At 64.9% G+C, this 19,953-nt stretch overlaps 9 protein-coding genes across 9 annotated transcripts in view; 5 read left to right on the forward strand and 4 right to left on the reverse strand.

Annotated features, from left to right (window-relative positions):
- AMSG_08474 (uncharacterized protein) overlaps positions 1 to 380 on the reverse strand; it is a gene marked incomplete at both ends in the record, with an annotated part of 3,806 nt that extends 3,426 nt beyond the window's left edge. The window contains one exon of the mRNA XM_013899716.1: positions 354 to 380. Coding sequence (XP_013755170.1) covers positions 354 to 380 — 27 coding nt within the window. The remainder of the gene's footprint in view (positions 1 to 353) is intronic.
- A 27-nt stretch (positions 381 to 407) lies between these two features.
- Positions 408 to 3,926, forward strand: AMSG_12167 (uncharacterized protein; the record flags this gene model as incomplete). Its single annotated transcript, XM_013899789.1, has 3 exons — positions 408 to 2,345; positions 2,378 to 2,672; positions 2,920 to 3,926. The coding sequence occupies 3 exons, from the start codon at positions 408 to 410 to the stop codon at positions 3,924 to 3,926; spliced, it is 3,240 nt and encodes a 1,079-aa protein (XP_013755243.1).
- Positions 3,927 to 4,019: 93 nt separating this feature from the next.
- Positions 4,020 to 7,698, forward strand: AMSG_08477 (uncharacterized protein). Its single transcript, XM_013899717.1, has one exon. It carries the CDS (start codon positions 4,158 to 4,160, stop codon positions 7,677 to 7,679), a length of 3,522 nt encoding a protein of 1,173 aa, XP_013755171.1. The 5' UTR covers positions 4,020 to 4,157; the 3' UTR covers positions 7,680 to 7,698.
- A 209-nt stretch (positions 7,699 to 7,907) lies between these two features.
- AMSG_08478 (ribonuclease HII) lies at positions 7,908 to 9,245 on the forward strand (the record flags this gene model as incomplete). Its single annotated transcript, XM_013899718.1, has 2 exons — positions 7,908 to 7,944; positions 8,240 to 9,245. The coding sequence occupies 2 exons, from the start codon at positions 7,908 to 7,910 to the stop codon at positions 9,100 to 9,102; spliced, it is 900 nt and encodes a 299-aa protein (XP_013755172.1). The 3' UTR covers positions 9,103 to 9,245.
- AMSG_08479 (uncharacterized protein) lies at positions 9,077 to 10,766 on the reverse strand (the record flags this gene model as incomplete). Its single annotated transcript, XM_013899719.1, has 2 exons — positions 9,077 to 10,534; positions 10,667 to 10,766. 2 exons carry the CDS (start codon positions 10,764 to 10,766, stop codon positions 9,111 to 9,113), a joined length of 1,524 nt encoding a protein of 507 aa, XP_013755173.1. The 3' UTR covers positions 9,077 to 9,110.
- Positions 10,767 to 11,170: 404 nt separating this feature from the next.
- Positions 11,171 to 14,054, forward strand: AMSG_12168 (uncharacterized protein; the record flags this gene model as incomplete). The annotated part of the gene is made up of 3 exons (XM_013899790.1): positions 11,171 to 11,238; positions 11,545 to 12,336; positions 12,584 to 14,054. 3 exons carry the CDS (start codon positions 11,171 to 11,173, stop codon positions 14,052 to 14,054), a joined length of 2,331 nt encoding a protein of 776 aa, XP_013755244.1.
- A 178-nt stretch (positions 14,055 to 14,232) lies between these two features.
- On the reverse strand, positions 14,233 to 15,886 carry AMSG_08482 (uncharacterized protein; the record flags this gene model as incomplete). Its single annotated transcript, XM_013899720.1, has 2 exons — positions 14,233 to 15,836; positions 15,866 to 15,886. The coding sequence occupies 2 exons, from the start codon at positions 15,884 to 15,886 to the stop codon at positions 14,247 to 14,249; spliced, it is 1,611 nt and encodes a 536-aa protein (XP_013755174.1). The 3' UTR covers positions 14,233 to 14,246.
- Positions 15,887 to 16,636: 750 nt separating this feature from the next.
- AMSG_08483 (uncharacterized protein) lies at positions 16,637 to 18,549 on the forward strand (the record flags this gene model as incomplete). Its single annotated transcript, XM_013899721.1, has 2 exons — positions 16,637 to 17,526; positions 17,565 to 18,549. 2 exons carry the CDS (start codon positions 16,637 to 16,639, stop codon positions 18,547 to 18,549), a joined length of 1,875 nt encoding a protein of 624 aa, XP_013755175.1.
- Positions 18,550 to 18,604: 55 nt separating this feature from the next.
- AMSG_08484 (L-threonine 3-dehydrogenase) lies at positions 18,605 to 19,648 on the reverse strand (the record flags this gene model as incomplete). Its single annotated transcript, XM_013899722.1, has 1 exon — positions 18,605 to 19,648. One exon carries the CDS (start codon positions 19,646 to 19,648, stop codon positions 18,605 to 18,607), a length of 1,044 nt encoding a protein of 347 aa, XP_013755176.1.
- Between the last annotated feature and the right edge of the window lie 305 nt (positions 19,649 to 19,953).

The following is a 19,953-nucleotide window of genomic DNA, read 5'->3' on the forward strand; positions in this document are numbered from 1 at the left end:
GGAGACCACGTTGTGCTACCATCCTGATGAGAGACAGACAGACAGACGGACAGAGAGACAGACAGAGAGATAGACAGGTACAAATGCGAATACACATCATCCGCTCTCATCTCCCGATCTTCCCGATACCGCTCTCCCACCCCCCACCCCCACCCCTCACCCCTCACCCCTCACCCCTCACCCCCCCCACCCCCCTCCCTCTCCCCCAACCTTCGACCAACCTGTCTACTCTCCCGCCACTGCCGACACTCATCACCACACACACCACTCCACACACACACACACACACATATATATACATACACACTCACAAACACACGCACGCACACACACACACACACACATATACGCACACAATGCGGGAAAGATGTTCCCGACATGCTCTGTGGCTGGTCCTGGGCATGTCCATGCTCGTGCTTGGAGCTTTGGGCGCTGGCAGCCGCGCTTGCCACGCCCTGGACAAGTCGGCGGAGAGAGTGGCCGAGTGGAGTGGTGGCGGCCATGGCAAGGACGAGGCGGATGCTGCTGGCGTTGATGATGGTCTGGAGCTGGCGGTGCGGGCGGTCAACATGACTCGTGATGTGGTCATCGACGGCATTGGCTTCCTCGACCTGGCCGTCAACGATAACAACCTCGATGCTCTTCTCGTTGCCGCATCGCTGAGACTCAAGGCGCTGCAGCGGGCGGCGGCCGACATGCAGGACCTTGTGGCAGACATCACAGACATGTTTGCCGCAAGAAGCGAGGAAGAGAAGGAGAAGGGCAAGGAGAAGGAGAAGCGGCGGAAGGAGAAGCCCGAGGCGGGCGGGTCTGATGGCGCTGATGCTGCAGGCCGCCGCAACTCGGACGACGTCGTGGTCCATCCTCTCGATTCAGTCCTGGTATCGGCATCGGGAAGAGAGGGCACGTCGAAAGAGTCGCCGCAGCCCGGCGCCACTGCCACCGGTTCCACTGCGACTGGTGGCGATGGCGCGACGACGCCGACCGATCCGGCTGAGCGTGTTGCGGGCAAGAGCTCGTCCGAGGCTGAAGCCACAGGCAAGACTAAGAGTAGTGACGATGGCGTTGTCGACAAGTTTGGCGAGCTGGTCGACGATACCCTCGACCATGTCCGCGACGAGGTGGACAAGCTCGAGTCCGAGGCCGAGGACGTGTACAAAAAGTCCAAGGGCGCCGGCGCCGAGCTCGAGACCCTGGTGGTGCTGGAGGAGGTCGACGAGGAGACAGACACGGTGGCGGTGGTGCCGTCGGCTGGGGTGCCGGCGCCGGTCTCGGGCTCGCGGACCAAGACCGATGACACTGCCAGAGCCGCACGGCCGGGATCGGGCCCGGGCCCGGGCTCGGGCTTGGGCCCGGGCTCGGAAAAAAGCACAAGCGAGCCGGCCCGGCTTTCGCGCAAATCGACTGCACTGACGCTTGTCGACTCGGACAACAATGTGTACGGCATCGTCAAGTCGCGCGACGTCTCGGTCCTGCACGTCAACCGACGGTTGGTACGTGACATCGGGCTCACCATTGCGGTCGGGTATGTCGGCGGCGGCCTGGCGCAGACTCTGCGCCTCCCACGAGTTCTTGGCTCCATCGGTGCCGGCGTTGTCCTCGGCACCTCGATCCTGGACACTATTGACAACGTTGTGCTCATCCGAACGCTGGGTGAGCTCGGCGTCATCGTCGCCGTCTTTCTGTTGGGGCGCAATCTAACGTCACGCGACGCGAGGCACGAAGCCCGCAAGGGTGCCATGGCCTCGGAGACCTTGGTTGTCGTCGACCGCATCCTCCTCACCCAAGCCGCCGGCATCAACATCCTGCTCCAGCTCGGCCTCATGGCGGTGTGCGGATCGGTGGCCCAGATGCTGGGACGCTCGGCCGGCGAGGCCGCCTTCATCGCCCTCACCCTCTCGCTCTCGGCCACGCACCTCGTTCTCTCAACGCTGACCGTCAAGGAGCGCGAGACCTCGTTTGGGCTCGGTATCTCGGCGGTGCAGACCGTGCAAACCAGTTTCACCGCCGTTGTCCTCTCGCTCATTCCGCATGCAGAAAAGTACCTGTTCAACGAGTTTGATCCGCTGGCCGGCGTCGGCGCGCTCTCGGTCTCACTCCTTGCGCTTGTGGGCGGCCTCTCGGCCGCCGCGCTTCCGCTGAGGTACATCCTGCCGCGTGCTCACGCAGTAGCCTCGCTTACCGTCCTCTCGGCGTACGCGCTCGCCGCAGCCTGCCTCGCCGACACGGTCGGCCTCGCGCCGGAGCTCGGCACCTTTGTGGCCGGCTGTCTCTCCGGTCTGGTCCGTCTCGGTGGCGCCGGTGCCGTCGGCGACATCGAGGCCCTCCACCGGTTCTTCCTGCACGTCTTTTTGTCGCCATCGGCCTCTCGCTCCAGGCGCAACTCTTTCTCTCCGAATCGCTCCTACTCCTCATCACCACCGCTGCACTCGTCCTTGTCAAGATGATCCTTGCCAGTGGGGCGGTGTACATGGTGACTGGCACCGACGCCGCCATGGCCTCGCTCACCGGCCTAGCCCTCGCGCAGGTCTCGGAATATGCGCTTGTCCTCCTCTCGCGCGCCCGGGCCCGCCGCCTCATCTCGCGCGAGCTGCATCTTGTTGTCATCGGCGTCACCATCTGCTCGCAGCTCGTTGTCCCCCTCCTGTGGAACGTAGTTGGATCGGACTGGCGTCGTCGCGTCGCCGCCGCCGCCGCCAGCCTGCCCCGAAACCATGTGTAACACCAGCTTCAGCGGCTGCAGGCCGGGCGTGCCTGCGCTCGCGTCGGCGGCGGCAGCGACTCAACTGCCCACCTCTCTGCCAGGCCCACCCCGGACACGGCGACGCGTGAGGGGGGGGGTGGAGGCACAACCCAGGATGGCAACCGAACCGGGAAGCACAAGTAGGACTAGGGTGCTGGAGGGTGGCATGGAGCGAGTCGACGGGCAGGGGGGCTCGCAGTGTGGCGCGAGGACGGAGGAGGCGGCCCGGAGTGGCAAGGCCAAGCTGACGGCCATGGAGGAATTTGTGGGGGGATGGGTGGGCGGACTGGCGCGGATTCCTGTGGGACACATTCTCGACACGGTCAAGGTCAATCAGAGCACAAATCCGGGCAAGTACACCTCGATGGTCCACTGCTTTCGCTCGCTCGTCGCCGAACATGGCTTTCTTGGCCTCTACAAGGGTGTCCAGTCGCCAGCTCTGGGCATGGCCGCCCTCAATGGGACCTTGTACTTTTCGCTGGCCCAGGGCAAGGCCATTGCCCGATGGCTGGATACGAGCGAGAGCGACAGAGCCGGAGACGCTGACGGTCCGCGCGAGGCCACCGATCTGTCCAAGGCCCAGCTGGTGGTGGCTGGGGCCTTTGCCGGCGCATGCACCTCGCTCGTCGAGGGCCCTGTCGATTTGATCAAGACCCAGCTTCAGCTCCGCCATGCCGAGTACTCATCGGTCTTTCACTGCGCGCGAGTCCTGGTCGAGACCAACGGGCTCCGCGGCATGTTCCAGGGGCTTGGCCCGACTCTTGTCCGCAACACGTTTGGCTACATCCTGTTCTTTGAAGGCTACGAGGCGACATGCCACGCGTTCCGCTCGGTCCTTGACTACGGCCCGCATGACGATCTCCCTGTCTGGCAGGTCCTCACAGCCGGCTGGGTCGCCGGCACTCTGTTCTGGGGCGTGCCGTACCCCGCCGACCACATCAAGACCCGGATGCAGGGCGATACCCCGGTCCGCGCCATCCGCGCCTTCCCCACCATCGCCGCCACTCTCCGCCACGTCCTCGCCACCGAAGGTCTCCGCGGCCTCTACCGCGGCTTTGTCCCCTGCATCGTTCGTGCCGGTCCAGCCAACGCCTGTGCCTGGGCCGGCTACGAGTACACCGTCCGTCTCTTTGGCTATCTCCGCAGCGATGACGACGACGACCCTCTCCTGTACCGCGACTAATGTGCCACCTCCCAAGCATTGCGATGCAAGAAACCTCCCCCGCTGACAAACCAAATCCACCAGCTTGCCCCCCCCCCCCAACCCTTCCCTCGCACCAGCCACACCTCACCCAACCGACCACCACCACCACCACTACCACTACCACACACATACGCACACATACCAACCGCCGTCACCTCTCTCTCCCCTGTCGTCCTCCCTGTATAGCCCCTCTCCCCTCGCCTGCCCACCATGGAGTTCTCCAACCTCCATGCGGCCAACAAGCCGCACAAGAAGGCGACCAAGGGCAAGAAGCGGGAGAAGAAGATCATTGCGCACAAGAAGAAGGAGGGCAAGTCGCTGGCCAAGGCCAACTCCAAGGCCTTTCTGATGAAGTCGGGCGTCAAGGCACTCCGGTATCGCAATCGCAAGGCTGATCTGGACCAGAAGCGCCTCCACGTGCCGCTGGTCAATCGGACGGACCCCAACTCGATTCCGCCCATTGTGGTGGGCGTGGTCGGCCCTCCCAAGGTCGGCAAGTCCACCATCATCCGCTCGCTCGTCAAGCACTACACCCGGTACTCGCTGGGTGAGATCAAGGGCCCGGTTACCGTGGTCTCGTCCAAGGCCCGTCGGCTGACCTTTATCGAGGTGCCCAACGAGCTCAACGCCATGATCGACGCCGCCAAGGTCTGCGACCTCGTTCTGCTCGTCATCGACGCCTCGTACGGCTTTGAGATGGACACTTTTGAGTTTCTCAACATTGCCCAGAACCACGGGTTCATGAAGATCCTCGGCGTCCTCACCCATCTCGACACCTTCAAGGACGGCAAGAAGCAGCGCAAGACCCGCAAGCGCCTCAAGCATCGGTTCTGGACCGAGGTCTACGATGGCGCCAAGCTCTTCTACCTCTCGTCCATCCAGTACGGCCGATACTCGCCGATGGAGATCCGCAACCTCGCCCGGTTTATCTCCATCCAAAAGTTCCGGCCCATCATCTGGCGCAACACTCATCCATACGTCCTTGTCGACCGCGTCGAGGACGTCACCAATCCGCAGGATGTCAAGGACAACCCGGGCGTCGACCGCAACGTGGTGCTCTACGGCTACGTCCGCGGCACCCACCTCAAGTCGAACATGCAGGTCTACATCCCGGGCGCCGGCGAGTACGCCATGGACTCGGTCACCATCATGGACGACCCGTGCCCCCTCGCCGAGCGCTCGTCTGGCGGCAAGCGCCGCCTCGCCGACCGCTCCAAGCTCCTTTACGCCCCGCTCTCGGACGTCGGCGACATCCTGTTTGATCGCGACGCCGTCTACATTGATCTGCAGAACAACTCGGTGGCCAAGAAGCCGCTCGACAAGAAGCACCACGTCAAGGCCGGCTCTGGCTCGGACGCCGACGACGGCGACGACAGCGATGCCTCGGGCTCGGGCTCGGCCGACGACGGCGAGGCCATGGTCCAGCAGCTCGCCGACACCCGCATGGGTCTTGACGAACAGCTCCAAAAGTCGACGTTCCAGCTGTTTGCCGGTGGTACCCACATCTCCACCGCAGACGTCGAGAAGCAGGTCGCCCGCGAGCGCCGCGGCGTCGACGTCGCCACCCTCAACGCCACCCGCGCCGTCGCCTCCGGCTCGGGCTCCAGCTCGGGCTCGGATGCCTCGGGCCCTGCCAGCAGCGACGGCTCGGGCTCCGAGTCGGAGACCTGGCAGCTGGTTGGCGACAAGCCGAACCGCCGCAAGCGCCTGCGCAGCCGCGGCTCGGGCTCGGACGCCTCGGACTCTGAGCGCGGGAGCGGGTCGGACGACGGCTCAGCCTCGCCGGCGCTTGTGCCGCGGGCCAAGCGGCCGAAGCTCGATGCCGGCTCGGCCTCCAGTGACTCTGCATCGAGCGACGACATGGGCGGCGCCCGGTGGAAGGACAACCTCATGGCCAACGCCGTGGCCAAGTACAAGGAGCGGGCCAAGTTTAACCTCATGGACCTTGTGTACGGGCCGGACGGCAAAAAGTCCGACGCTGACGACGCCAACGCTCTGCTGAGCGAGTCAGATGACGAGGTGCGCGCTCCCGGTGCCAACCCGTTCGATGACACGCTCCTGCTCAAGCCGAAGGCCTCGCGGGCTTCGCAGCGGCTTAACGCAGTCGACTCGACCCGCGCCTCGTTTGCCTCCCTCGACGACCTCCGTGCCTCAATCTCGGCACTCGGCGCCGACGCGCTCCGCGCCCGGTTTGTCCAGCACGTCTCGGACGCTGACGACAACTCGGACGACGACCTGATGTCGTCAAACCGGGTCCCGATGAAGGCCGCAAGCTCGAGCTCGAGCTCAGACTCGGGCTCGAGCTCGGGCTCGGACTCGGGCTCGGGATCGGGATCGGGCTCGAGCTCAAGCTCGAGCTCGGGCTCGGGCTCGGGCTCAGGCTCGGAGAGCGAGTCGTCGGACTCGAACGAGCACAACATTGCTATCAACATGCTGACCGAGATGGACCGGCAGAAGCAGCTGAACCTCACGCACTTTGCCTCGCTGCCTGAGGAGAAGCGTGCAATTTACGAGGGCTACCGGGCGGGAACGTATGTGCGGATTGTGATGCGTGCGCTGCCGGCGGAGCTTATGCTCCACTTTGATCCGCGGCGGCCGATGCTGGTGTGTGGGGTGCCGACGGGCGAGACGACGATGACGTTCCTTCGCGCGCGGATCAAGCGGCACCGGTGGCACTCGCGGATCCTCAAGTCGAACGACCCGCTCATCTTCTCGCTCGGGTGGCGGCGGTTCCAGACGGTTCCGCTCTACGCGCGGTGGAACAACGGGCGGACGATGTACGCCAAGTACACTCCGGAGCACGCGCACTGCGAGGCTGTGTTCTATGGGCCAGCAGCGCCAGTCAACTCTGGCTTTGTGGCGTTCTCGTCACTCTCTGCCGGCGCGCCGGGCTACCGCATCGCGGCGACAGGCACGCTGCTGGAGATGAACGAGACGTTCACTATCCAAAAGAAGATCAAGCTTGTGGGCGAGCCGATGCAGATCTCCAAGCACACGGCGTTTGTCAAAGGCATGTTCTCGTCGCCGGTGGAGGCGGCGCGGTATGAGCGGGCGTCGGTCAAGACGGTCTCGGGCATCCGCGGAGCCATCAAGCGGGCGACGACGTCGGGGGCATTCCCGCCAGGCACGGTCCGTGTCACCTTTGAGGACCGGCCGCGGATGTCGGACATTGTCTTCCTCCGGGCGTGGGTCCCGGTCTATCCTGATAAGGTCCACTTCCCGGTCACCAACCTGCTCGAGCCGTCGACCAGCGAGTGGGTGGGCGCCAAGACGGTGGGCCGGCTCCGGTTCGAGCGCGGCCTCCTCGCACCGCACTCGGGCGACTCATCGTACACCACCATCAAGCGGACGACCAAGCGGTTCAACCCGCTGCGGCTGCCGGCGTCGCTCGAGGCTGCGCTGCCGTTCAAGTCCAAGCCCAAGGATCGCGGCATGCACACCAAGAAGAAGTCGGCGCAGGCCAAGGCCAAGGCCAAGAAGGCCATCAACAGGCACACTGCAGTGGTCATGGACGACTACGAGCGCAAGATGACCTCCCTCATCTCCTCCATCAACGCCGTCCGCAAGACCAAGCTCCACAAGGCCAAGCACGCCAAGATCCGCGAGCGGACCAACAGGGCCAAGCGGCTCGCCATCGAGGAGGAGGCCAAGAAGGCCCGTCTGCGGATCAAGAAGAAGGACTACTTCCGCAAAGAGTCCAAACTCCGCGGCGAGCACCGCAAGCGGTCGTGATAAAGCCCTCCCCCCCCCCCCCCCCCCCCCCACCGGCTTTGTCCGGCGAAGCCCCTCTCTCAGTCCGGCTACCCAGCATAGCTCGGCCCAACCACTCGGTCCAGCCACTCGGCCCAGCCACTCGACTCTGCGGCGAGCACTGCAGCCATGGCATCGGGACCTCTGCAGCGGGTGCCACCACACCATGCGTCACCTGTACCAGCCGAGGCATTAACAGAACCGTGCTGCATGGGCATTGATGAGGCTGGGCGAGGGCCTGCGCTTGGTATGTGAGGCGAGGGGGAAGGGAGGGAGGGGGTAGATTCTCCCCCGTAGTGGGAAGGAGGGGGGGGGGGGGGGGGGCACTTATTGCGGTGTGTGGGACATGCGGGGCTGCTTGGACGGTTGGGCGCCGGGGGGCTGGGTTGCCGGATGCACGGTATGGGGTGTGATGTGGCTGGTGGTCGGGACTGGTTGTGGCTGGTGGTCGGGGGCTGGGACTGGTCGTGGCTGGCGGCTGCGGGCTGGGGGCGGCTGCGGGCTGGTGGGGGGGTGGACTGGTGGGGGCGGGGCTGTGATAGGGCCGATGGTGTACGGAGCGGCATACTGCCCGGTGGCAAAGAAGGATGCGCTGAAGAAGATGAAGTTTGATGATTCCAAGGCGCTGACGGCAGAGACGCGCGAGCGAATGTACGCAGAAATCGGGTCGGAGGAGGTGCGGGAGCGGCTGGGCCTCGGGTTCAAGATCCACTCGCTGAGCCCGGAGGAGCTGTCGGGCAAGATGCTGCGGGTGCCCAAGTACAATCTCAACACGATTTCGCACGACACGGCGATCGGGCTCATCCGCTGGGTGCTGGCGCAGGGCGTGAACCTCCAGGAGGTGTTTGTGGACACGGTCGGCTCACCGACCAAGTACGAGGCACATCTCTCGCGGCTGTTTCCGCAGCTCAAGATTGCGGTGCGGAAGAAGGCCGACGCGTTGTATCCGATTGTGTCGGCGGCATCAATCTGCGCAAAGGTCGCGCGCGACCTCATTGTGGAGAACTGGGTCTTTGCCGAGCCTGCACTCAACGCCGAGGGCTCGGGCGTCTCGCGAGTCTTTGGCTCGGGCTATCCGGGCGACCCAAACACCAAAAAGTGGCTGGCAGGCTCGATCGATCCGGTCTTTGGCTTTCCGTCGATTGCCCGCTTCTCCTGGGCGCCGTGCCGCAAGCTGCTCGAGGCCAAGGCTGCACCGGTCAGCTACCCGTTTGTCGACTCGGACTCTGACGATGACGACGACGACGACGAGCTGGCTGCGATGGAAGAGGAAGAGCAGACGTCACTCTCGGAGTTTTTCGGCGCCGCAGGCTCGGGCTCGGGTGGAGCGGGCAGCGGGAAGCGGTTCAAGCGCGCGCCGTACTTTCGGGATCGGCAGCTGGTATACATCGACGCGTTCAACTGAGCTTTCGGCTACGGGGAGGCCCAGACCTTAAAGGTGCGATCAAAGGAGGAGGAGACAAACTTGGCGGCGTTGGCGGCGACAGCGACCGAGGTGACCTTGTCCGAGTGTCCGGTGTAGGTGCGGAGGAGCGACATGTTGGTGCCTGACCAGAGGCGGAGGGTCGCGTCGTACGATGCGGTGACGAGCGTCGACGAGCCGCCAGGGATAAAGGCAAGGTCGGAGACAAGCTTGGTGTGGGCAGGGAGGATGTAAACGGCGTGCTGCTTGCGGAGGTCCCAGATAATGACCGAGTTATCGTCGCCGCCGGTGGCGACGTGGTACCCGTTGTCGGCCATGTCGAGGGCGAGGATGGCGTGGACGTGGCCTTGCAAGACCATGGCGGTGCGGCCGGTTCGCAAGTCCCACACCCTGCCGAGTGCGTCGAGGCCGCCGGTCCCGACCAGCGAGCCGTCCGGATGCATGCCCAGCGCATACACCGGCCGCGAGTGGCCGTCCTGGAGGAGGAGCTCAGTCTCGGAAGCGACGTCCCACAGACGCCAGGTGGCGTCAAACGAGGTCGACGCGAGATAGTCACCGGTCGGGGTAAAGGCGACTCGCGAGACCCGGTCGCGGTGGCCGGTGAGGACAGCCCGCGGCGGTGGGGCCTCGTCGCGGGTGGCCACCGCAGCCGCGGCGTCGACATTCCACAGCTTGATGGTCATGTCTGCAGCACACGAGGCGAGGTCGACGCCGCCGGCGCCGGCAGCCGGCGACCAGGCCACGCCCGACGCCCGCTCCTCATGGGCGGTCGGCATGTCGAGGATGAGCTCGCACGAGGCGGCGTCCCAGACCTTGACACACCCGTGCCAGGAGCACGTGGCAAGGCGAGCACCGTCGGGTGCCAGTGCGCAGTGAGCTACCGTCCGCCGACCGGCGCGCTGTGACGAGACGTAGACGTGCTTGGCGGTGGCGTTGCCGAGCGAGCGGATGCGGTCCTCCTCGAGAGTGGCCGCGTCGCGCGAGCCGAGCGTGGCGGCAAGGCGCGCGCGGCGAGCGGCAGCGGCAGCCTGACTAGCGGCAAGAATGGCGTGGCGGGCGGCAACAAGCGCCGGGTCAGCCTCTGTGTACACCAGCTCGGTCTCGTCCATGGCCTCGACGCCGCCGTCGTCGGCGGCGATGTCCTGGTTGTCGCCCGGGCTCAGGCCGGCAGTCCTCGAGTCGATGCCTTCCATCTCCAGATCGGCCAGATAGCTCCGCAAGCGCTCTCTCCGCTCGGCCTCGCCCTCGCCAAACAGCGTCATGGGCAGCGAGAGGGCACGGAGGCGGGCCCTGACCCGGGCATCGTCCGTGGAGACGATGACCGAGCGGGCCCGAGCGAGGCGGTCGACCTGCGAGACGAGCTTCTCATGCTCTGCTGCAGCCGCCGCAGCAGACGACGACAGCGCCAGCGTCTCTGATCCTCTCTTGTCCGTCTTCTGCTTCTTGGCCGAGGGGAGGCGGGCCGGGCCGGCAGTGGTGGTCGTGCTGGTCGTGCTGGTCGTGCTGGTCGTGCTGGTCGTGCTGGTCGTGCTGGTGGTGGTGGGACCAGGGGTGGTGTCCATGGAGATGATGCCGTACTTGACAGGGGCGGGTGTGTCCTTGCCCCGTGCGAGGTGGCGTGGTATGTGGCCCTTGTTATGCGACATGAGGCGGTAGGAGGGGGGGGGGGGGGGGGGAGGTGGGGTGGTGGTAGTGGTGGTGATAGGGGGAGGTGGAGGGTGGTACGGGCAAGGGGCAAGGGATGGCCAAGGGGCAAGGGATGGCCAATGGGCATATTGATGGCCAAGGGGCATGGGATGGATCGGGTGGGTGGTGGCCATCGGCAAGACCCATGCATGCCATCGGCATGAGGTCGTCCCGTGGCATAGGCAGGGGGAACCAACTGGCACACGCCACTCGCCGACGGACCCTTCCCCACCGACAACGAGAACAAGTCCTCCACACACACACCCCTCCCCCACCCCTCCCCTCCTCCCAACACCAACACCAACACCAACACCAACACCAACACCAATACTGTCGCACTGTCTGTCTCTCAGGTTCTTCCACTATGGCTGTCTACTTCTGTCAGGCCATCTCGGATGCCTGTGCTTCCCTTGGTGACGGCTGTGAGAAGTGGTACGTACAGGGGAGGGGGAGGGGGGGGCTGCGGAGGTGCTCCACACACACTCATGCTGTTGCGTCATCCTGGTCCATGCCGTCATCCTGGTCCGTCGTGGTCGTCGCCGCCTCCTGTTCTCCCGCCGTTCGTCGCCGCCTCCTGTTGCCGCCGCTCGTCGCCGCCTCCTGCTCTTGTTCTGCCGCCGCTCGTCGTCGCCTCCTGCGACTGCTACTCCTGCTGTCTCCTACAACTGCCGCTGCTTACTGCCCTCCGTGATCACTGCTCTCATTGCCACCCCACCCCCCCTTCTCTCGCTGTGACAGCATCGAGACCATCTGCCCGCAGGACCGCCCGTTCCCGATCTTCCTCAGCTATGCGTGGTGCCTCAACCTGGTGCCGGCTGTGGCGGGCCTCATCACGGCCTTTACCGGCTCGGGCGCATGCGACTCGAACCTACAGACCTTCTGCATTGTGCAGTTCTTTGTATGTGGGCTACATCTAATGTTTGCCTCGTACGGCTACTGGCGGGTTGCCTACCCGCGCCCTGACGAGGAGGGCAAGTCCATCGCCTCGCTCGCCTGCCACATGGCCATGTACGACCCGTTTGTCTGTCTCTATGCCTTTGTCTGGGTCGGCGCTCTCGTGTGGACCATCGTCGGCTCGGGCTACGTCTCGTCGGCCAACGCCAAGTGTGAGGACGAGACAATCTACAAGGTTGCCTCCGTCCTCGTCATCGTCTCGTACATGTATCTCTTTGGCGGCTTCTTGGTCATCTTTATGTCCATCTTCTGCGACTGCTGCCGCGACGAGCGCAAGCCGCGCGACAGCTCGCGCTCCCGTCGCGATGCCGAGTCGGCCTCACACTCACGCTCGCGCGGCCAGGTCTCCGAGTCGTCGCGCGTCTCATCGTCAACCTCGGCGGCAGGCGGCGGCGGTGGCGGTGTCTTCTCGGGTGTTCGCTCTATGTTTGGCGGTGGCGGCGGCCACTCGGCATCGTCGACCTCCACCTCCCGCTCCACTGCCTCGGGCGCCCCGCCGGCCTACCAGCCTGCTGCAGCCACGCCCTACCAGCAGTCTGCAGCCGCCGGCAACTCTGGCGGCTACCGTCAGGCTGCGTACTGATGCTGATGCCTACCTACCCAACCCACCCACCCATCCCCCAACCCCAATCCATCTACATACCCATCGCCTTCATCCCCCGCTCTCCCCTCCCCTCCCCTCCCCTCCTCTTCCCCCCCCCTCCGCTCGCCGGGCAGTCACACGTGACTCGCCAGCCATGACCGACGACGAGGCTGTGCCGCTGACGAGCCGGAAGGCAGAGGGAGCAGGCGAAGAGGGCAGGCATAGCGGTGAAGGAAGGAGGGCCGGTGGATGCCCTCAGGTGTCGCGGAGCCAGGGCGGGCTACTCATGCTCTTGGTGGTCCTGGTGGTGACGGGCGGAGTGGTGGCGGCGGTGGTGAGCACCCGGGGCAAGGACAACAACCAGCCGAGGCATGTCCCCGATCCGGCTACCACCCACATCATCCACTCTGCCCTCAATGCCTCTCTCGGCTACCAACGCCTGGTCTTCATGTGCGATACCTTTGGCCATCGCCTCTCGGGCTCGCAGGCTCTGGAGGACGCCATCGTCTGGATCGAGGACAACATGCGCTCAGACGGCCTTGATCGCGTCGTCCGCGAGCCAGTCAACGTCACACACTGGGTCCGCGGCGAGGAGAGCCTGCACCTGTTGCAGCCGGCCCTCATTGCGGGGCCCATGGCCATGCTCGGCCTCGGCGGTTCCGGCCCCACCCCGGTCGCCGGCATCAAGGCTGGCATCACCGTCGTCGAATCGCTCGCCGCCGCCCGCGCCATGCCCGACAATGCCGCAAACGGGACCTTCCTTCTCCTCAACCAGCGATTCACTACCTACGGCGAGACCTCGCCCGTCCGCCGCGAGGGACCCAAGGAGGCCGCACGCCTCGGCGCCGTCGCCGCCCTCGTCCGCTCGGTCACACCGTTCTCGCTCAACACCCCGCACACCGGCTCGATGGCGCCCGCCGCTGTCCCAGGCGCTGCCATCACCGTCGAGGACGCCGAGCTCCTCGCCCGCCTTGCTGCCGCCGGCGAGACAATCGAGCTGGAGCTGGCCATGGAGGCCCACACCCTGCCGGACAAGGCTCTCTCGTACAACGTCATGGGCGAGATGACCGGCACCGAGTTTCCCGACCAGGTAGTCGTTCTTGGCGGGCACATCGACTCGTGGGACGTCGGCACCGGCGCCCTCGACGACGGCGGCGGAATCCTTGCCGCATGGGACGCTCTCCGCGTCATCAAGACCCTCGGCCTCGCCCCGCGTCGCACTATCCGCGTCGTCGCCTGGACCAACGAGGAGAACGGCGCTGCTGGCGCCGCCCAGTACGCCCGCGACCACGCCCACGAGATGGAGAGTCTCTCGTTTGCCCTGGAATCCGACTCGGGCATCTTTACCCCCAAGGGCTTTGGATTTACCGGCTCCGACGCCGCCTTTGCCAAGCTCTCTGCCATCATCGACGCCATCAATGCCGACGCCGCTGCCTCTGACGACGACGACGATCCCGCGGCCCGCCTGGAGCTCGCCATGACACGCGGCGGCGGCGGCGTCGACATCCAGCCGCTCATCGACGCGGGCGTCCCCGGCGCAGGCCTCCTCGTCGGCAAGGGCTACCCGGACTCGTACTACTTTTACTTCCATCACACCGACGCCGACACCTCCGACAAGATCGCGCCTGGCGAGTTCCAGGAGTGCGTCGCAGCCATGGCCGCCCTCGTGTGGGAGATCGCCAACCTCGACGAGCTGCTTCCACGCACATAAACCACTCCCCCACAAAATAAGCTCCATAGTCACCTCTGTCATCACCGTTAGGGTAAGTCCAGCTCCATCTGAATCCCAAGACGCTTCTCCTTCCCTTCTTCCTTATGCCTCACCTGCCCAAAGCGCTCAAAAGACGCTCAAAAAACATGCGATCGCATTTTCTTGCACAGCCACGTGCCAACTTTGTCTGCTTTACTTAAACTGTTGCGGGCCGGACGAGGCCGAGGATGACGGTGACAAGCGGTGAGGCCGAGAGCGAGGCAAGCAGCTTGCGGTTGAAGGAAGGCCAAAGATTCGAATCGGACGCGGGACATTGTCGTCGATTGCCTGCCGGAACATGCGGATGAGGAGCTCGAGGTGCTTGACGGCGAGATCAAGCTTGAGCTCGGAGAAGCTGTCCTCAGACGAGTCACTCGACCGCGTCCGCGACTTGGCTGCAGCCTGCTGCTTGCGGACGGTGTCGAGATACTTTTCGAGGTCGACGATGCGCTTTTCAGTAAGAAACTCGTTCTCCTTCTCGGGCAGCTCCGCGATCGCGACCGAGGCGTAGATAGTGGCGACGAGGAAGATGAAGGTCGGGACGGCGGCGGAGAGCGAGTACCACGCAAACTCGTCGATGGGCTTGTGGAGGACGGCGAAGCGAATGAAGATGATGATGGCGAAAAAGGCGAGGTAGACGACGGTCATGACAAGGCTCGGGTTGACTAGCGCCACCACCAGCGAGTTCTCGCCCCATCGGCGGATACTACGCTTGAGGGCAAGCCACGTTTGGATGGCATGCGCCGAGTTGAGCTCGAGCTCAAATGGCGTGCCGTCCGCGTTGACTATGCCCGACTGCTTCGACTGGACAAGCTTGAACGCCAGCCGCAGGCCAAAGAAGATCTTCCAGTAGTGCGCGGCAATGGCCATGGCCTCCAGCAGAAAGGTGAGCGAGAAGACAAACATGCAGTACGCCGAGTTGACGACAATGAGCACATCGTACCATGTCCCCTGGCCAAAGAAGCCAGTCGCTTCAGTCTTGGTCAGCGGGCCCATGCGATGAAGCGGGCCGATGATCGCCGCCACCGCTGCAATGATCGTCGCCGTAAGGACTGCCACCGGCTTGACCACCGGCGACGAGTCGAGCGACGCGTGTCGCTCGATCGTCGCTAGCAGCGCCTTTTCATCAAACTCCTTTCTTGTCAGCCCCAACAGGCTCTGGCCCTCCTCGTCGTCGTCCATCCGGCTGTCGTATTCGATGGCCGGAAGGTAAAAGGTGAACCGCTTGGTATCCTTCGTCGAACCCTTTTCACCAAACGCGCCGCCGTCAGAGAGCCGCTTTTCGAGCGACAAGAAGTGGGTAAAGACAATGACCACAACATGCATGATCGGGACGTAGACCTCAGTACGCGAGACCGACTCGTCGTAGTACACGCTGACGATGACGTTGACATAGGCAATGATCGGAAAGACCAGGGCAGCGAGCGAGAAACGGAACAGCCGTTTCTGATCGGCTTCCCACTTTCCGTTCTGCTCTGCCTTGGCTGCCAACTCGGCCTTGCTCGCAGGTGCGCTGCTCTCGCTCATCGCCTCGGCGGCCTCTTCATCGCCGGAGATTCTCCTCCGGAGCCACTGCCGAACCGTCCCAATCCACTGCAGCTGCCCCTTGAGCCAGAACGGAATGAGCATAAACGAGATGGGCGCAAAGGCCAGCGAGAGCACAACCTTGATCCCAAACAGACAGACGACTCCGAGGCCATGCCAGAATCCGCCACCATCGCGCGCCTTGAGCCTGAACTCGGACTCGGGGTCGACACCGCCATCCGATCCACCACTACTCCCGCAGTCATCATACAAGCTCGCATCGTGTGTGTAATCGCCCGAGTTGTGTTTCGATCTTGTACCACTTGCCCGACTGCTGCTTGTCCGGCTCGGAAGGCCTCCCCGCCTGTCTGCCAAACTGCCGCAGTCGATGCGGAGGAGGAGTACGACGAGGACGAGCCGCACGTTGTGGCAGAGCCAGAGGTGGACGAGGTGGAGAATGTACTCGGCGTGCTGGTGCGGTGCCACATACGAGCCGCTGGAAATGCAGCAGCAACAGCTGCAGAGATATGTCTGTTTGCGTGTGGCTGTGTGTGGGCAACTGCAGCTCCCCCCACCCGGCCAGCATGCGAGTGAGCTCCCGTTTGGCTCCCGGCGGCAGTGAGCAAAGTGACACAACCAATTTTTCTCTCCCCCACCCCCCACCCCCCACCCCCCACTCCCCACACATTTACCCCTCTCTTCCCCTCCCCCCCCTCCCCCTCCCCCCCTCCCCTCCCCTCCTTTTCCTCCCCTCCTTTCCCCTCCTCTCCCCTCCCCTCCTTCCTCAACCCTCGTCCCATCCCACCCTTCCAATGAATCTCCCCCTACGACGACAGTGAGCAGAGTGGCACAACTATTTTCCCCCACCCCACCCCCACCCTCGCGCCTCTCCCGCGCTCTCCCTCCTCTCCCCTCTCCCTCCTTCCTCCACCCTCCCCCTTCCCCTCCCCTCCCTCACTCCCTCCCCCCCTCTCCCATCCCACCCCACCCCACCCCACTCTCCCCTACCTACCCTTCCAATGAGCACCCCCCCTACGACGACAGCAGCCACGCCGGCAGCGGCGACTTTGGAGGCGACGACAAGCGCGACGGGCGCGACGGGCGCCAGCGAGGGAGGGAAGAAGAAGAAGAAGAAGAACAAGAAGAGGAAGAAGGGCAAGGTGTTGGAGGCTAGCTGGCCGCTGCGGAGCAAGACGACGGCGGAGCGGGGAACGTACGTCTACGTGACGGACAAGGTCGAGGCTGGGACGGTCCTCCTCGCCGAGGCCCCGTTTGTGTGGTCGCCAATGGCCGCCCTCGCCTCACGGATCTGCGCCAACTGCTCGGCCTTTCTGCAGCAGTTCCCGCCGCAAGTCATCTCCACCTGCTCCTCATGTCGGTCGGCCTACTGCTCGGCGGCGTGTGAGGCGGCGGCCGGCCATGCCGACTACTGCGCACCGCTCTCTGCTCTCTTTGCCATGCAGCCGCGGGCCGGCGGGCAGGAGCTGGTCATGGTCGGCCTCATCATCAAGGCCATTGTTCGCGCCGCAGCGCCGCCGCCGCCGACCCCGTCGGCTGCCGATGCCGCCACTCTCGGCTCCATCGCCATTGCCCGGGCCACCCGCGCCGAGTTTGACGCGCTGCCGACTCACCGCGAGGCCACGCCGGAGCAGCGGATCCAGAGTGCGCGGGCCCAGTTTGAGGCTGCACTGAGCGTCCCGCAGTTTGCCGCGCTCATGGAGCCGTACGGCACGCCCGACGATCTTGTCGAGCTTGCCATCGACAACATGTGCCGGATCAACACCAACTCGGCACCGCTGCCGGGCCACGTTCTCTCGTTCCCGTCGATGGGCACGGGCATTTCCCTTTTGCAGCCTCAGTCGCGCACTCGTGCTCGCCCAACTCGGCGTGGGTCTCCGGCCCTGACGGTGTCGGCATGCGACTGGTGGCGACGACGACCATCAACAGCGGTGACGAGGTGACGTGCTCGTGCATCGACGCCGCGCAGCCGTTTGCCCAGCGTCAGGAGCTGCTGGCGAGCCAGCGCGGAATCACCTGTGCGTGCCCGCGGTGTGCGGCCGGTCTTGCGGGTGATGGCCCGCTGGGCGGTATTGTATGCCCGGCATGTGCGACCGATGCGACCGACGCCAACCCGGTGATCTGCGTGCCTGGCGGCGAGCCGCTGGTGTACACCTGCCCCACTTGTGGTGATGCCCGTGATGTCGATGTCGTCTCAGCTCTGCTCTATCCGCTCAAGAACCGGCTGCGCAATCTGCGGATTGCGGCCCAGGCCCGCGACGCCGACTCGGTCGGCATCCTTGCCGACACGCTCATCGCCGAGGCTGCGGGCGTCCTACATCCGCACCACTTTCTCTTGCTCTCGGCGTACCCACTGGCGGCCAACGCAGCGCTCCAGGCCGGCAATCTACCCAAGGCTCTTGGCTTTTTCCGCCTGTACTACGCCGCGCAGCGTGTCGCGTCGCCGACCGTCGACATTGAGACGATCGAGGCCGGACAGTCGCTTGCCGAGCACGTGGCGTCGTACCTGCAGCACTCGCGGCGGTTGCCCACCAAGCTGAAGCGTGCGCTGATCTCCGAGTTCCGCGCCACCATGTCGGCCATCGTTGCCGACGCCACCATCCTGTTTGGCGACACCGATCCGCGGGCTGTGCAGCTCAAGTCGATGGCGACGCCCGGCTGGCAGGCGCCGCCGCCGCCGCAGGCCCAGGCTGCGCAGCGGCGCGGAGCGCAGTCGGGCAGCGGCCACGGGCACACCCACGGCGGCAAGCCATGCCACGGCCATGGCGGCGGTGCCAGCAGCAGCACTGGCACGCCGCCGCATGGCCACTCGCACTCGCACTCGCACTCGCATGGTGGCGACGGCGGCGGCCATGGGCACACCCACGGCGGCGAGCCATGCCACGGCCACGGCGGCCATGGGCACTCGCACTAAGCTAAACACACATTTGTGGCGACGTATTTACCTGGCGATGCCGTGGCTAGCTTGGCTACGCCTCACCCTCGAGGTTTTTGGCCATGTTCTCGAGCATGTCGTCGACAATCTCCTGCAGGCCGTAGCGCGGGGACCAGGCCCAATCGGCGCGAGCCAACGAGTCGTCGATGGAGCGCGGCCACGAGTCGGCAATGGCCTGGCGGAGATCAGGCTTGTAGGTGACCTCAAAGTTGGGGATGCGGAGCTTGATGGCCTCCATAAACTCGGCGGCGGAGAAGGAGCACGACGTGAGGTTGTAGGTGGTAGTGGAGAGCGCGGCGCGGTCGGCCGCGATAAAGGCCGCGGTGCCGGCGAGGATGTCGGGCATGTAGGAAAAGGGCATGGTGGTCTCGGGCGCGAGGTAGCACTCGTAGGTGCCGTCAGTGAGGGCAGCGAGAGGGGCGGCGCAGGCGTAGTCGGTGGTCCCGCCGCCGGGCGGGGCCTTGTACGAGATGACGCCGGGGTAGCGGAGCGAGCGGTAGTCGAGGCCGTGCTTGGCCGCGCCCCAGCGGCCCATGGACTCGCCGTAGACCTTGGACGCACCGTAGTTGGTTGTCGGCTCGGTGATGGTCGAGTTGGGCACGTCATCGCGCGGAGTGGTCGGCCCAAAGGCAGCGATGGACGAGGGCGAGAAGACGGTGAGATTGTGGGCGAGCGCGGCCGAGATGACGTTGTACTGGCCAAGGGTGTTGACCTCGTACGCGCGCCGCGGGTTGGCCTCGGCAGCGCCCGACACAATGCCGGCCAGATGGACGAGAACGCTGATGTCGTTGTTGACAATGACCTCGTCGAGCGACTCGGGCCGGGTCACGTCACAGTAGGCAAACTCGCCAAGCGACGACGACTTGTGCGGGCGGCGGATGTCGGTGGCCAGCACGTTGTCGCCATTAGCCCGCAGCACGTCCACTAGCTCCATCCCGATCTGGCCCAGAGCACCCGTCACCAGAACATTCGATCCGCTGCATGCCCCCGCCGTTGACGACAGCGCCGCCGCGGCTCCTGCCGCCGCATGCTTGCGCAGCATGCCTCCAGCGGCAACCATGCTCATAGTCCGGAACATTGCAAGTAGAGTCACCAAGGATATATCTGAGGGTGTGCGTGTGTGTGGTGGTGGTGGTGGTGTGTGTGTGTGTGTGTGACAAGTGGGGCTAGTGGCCCGTCCCTGCCCCTGCCCCCCCTGCCCCTGGCCTTGTGACTGCTGTCCGAGGATTGTCCCAGGTGGCGAGACGGTCTATTTTTGGTGTCGAATGTCCGAGCGGAGGATGGAGGAGGGGGGGATGGGTGTGAGGTGGGGGGGGGGGGTAAGTGGGGGTGGTGTGAGTGGGGGTGGTGGGTGGGTGGTGAGTGGGTGTGAGGGACGTCTAG

This window comes from Thecamonas trahens (genome assembly GCF_000142905.1).
Source record: "Thecamonas trahens ATCC 50062 unplaced genomic scaffold supercont1.42, whole genome shotgun sequence".
NCBI classification, from domain to species: domain Eukaryota; order Apusomonadida; family Apusomonadidae; genus Thecamonas; species Thecamonas trahens.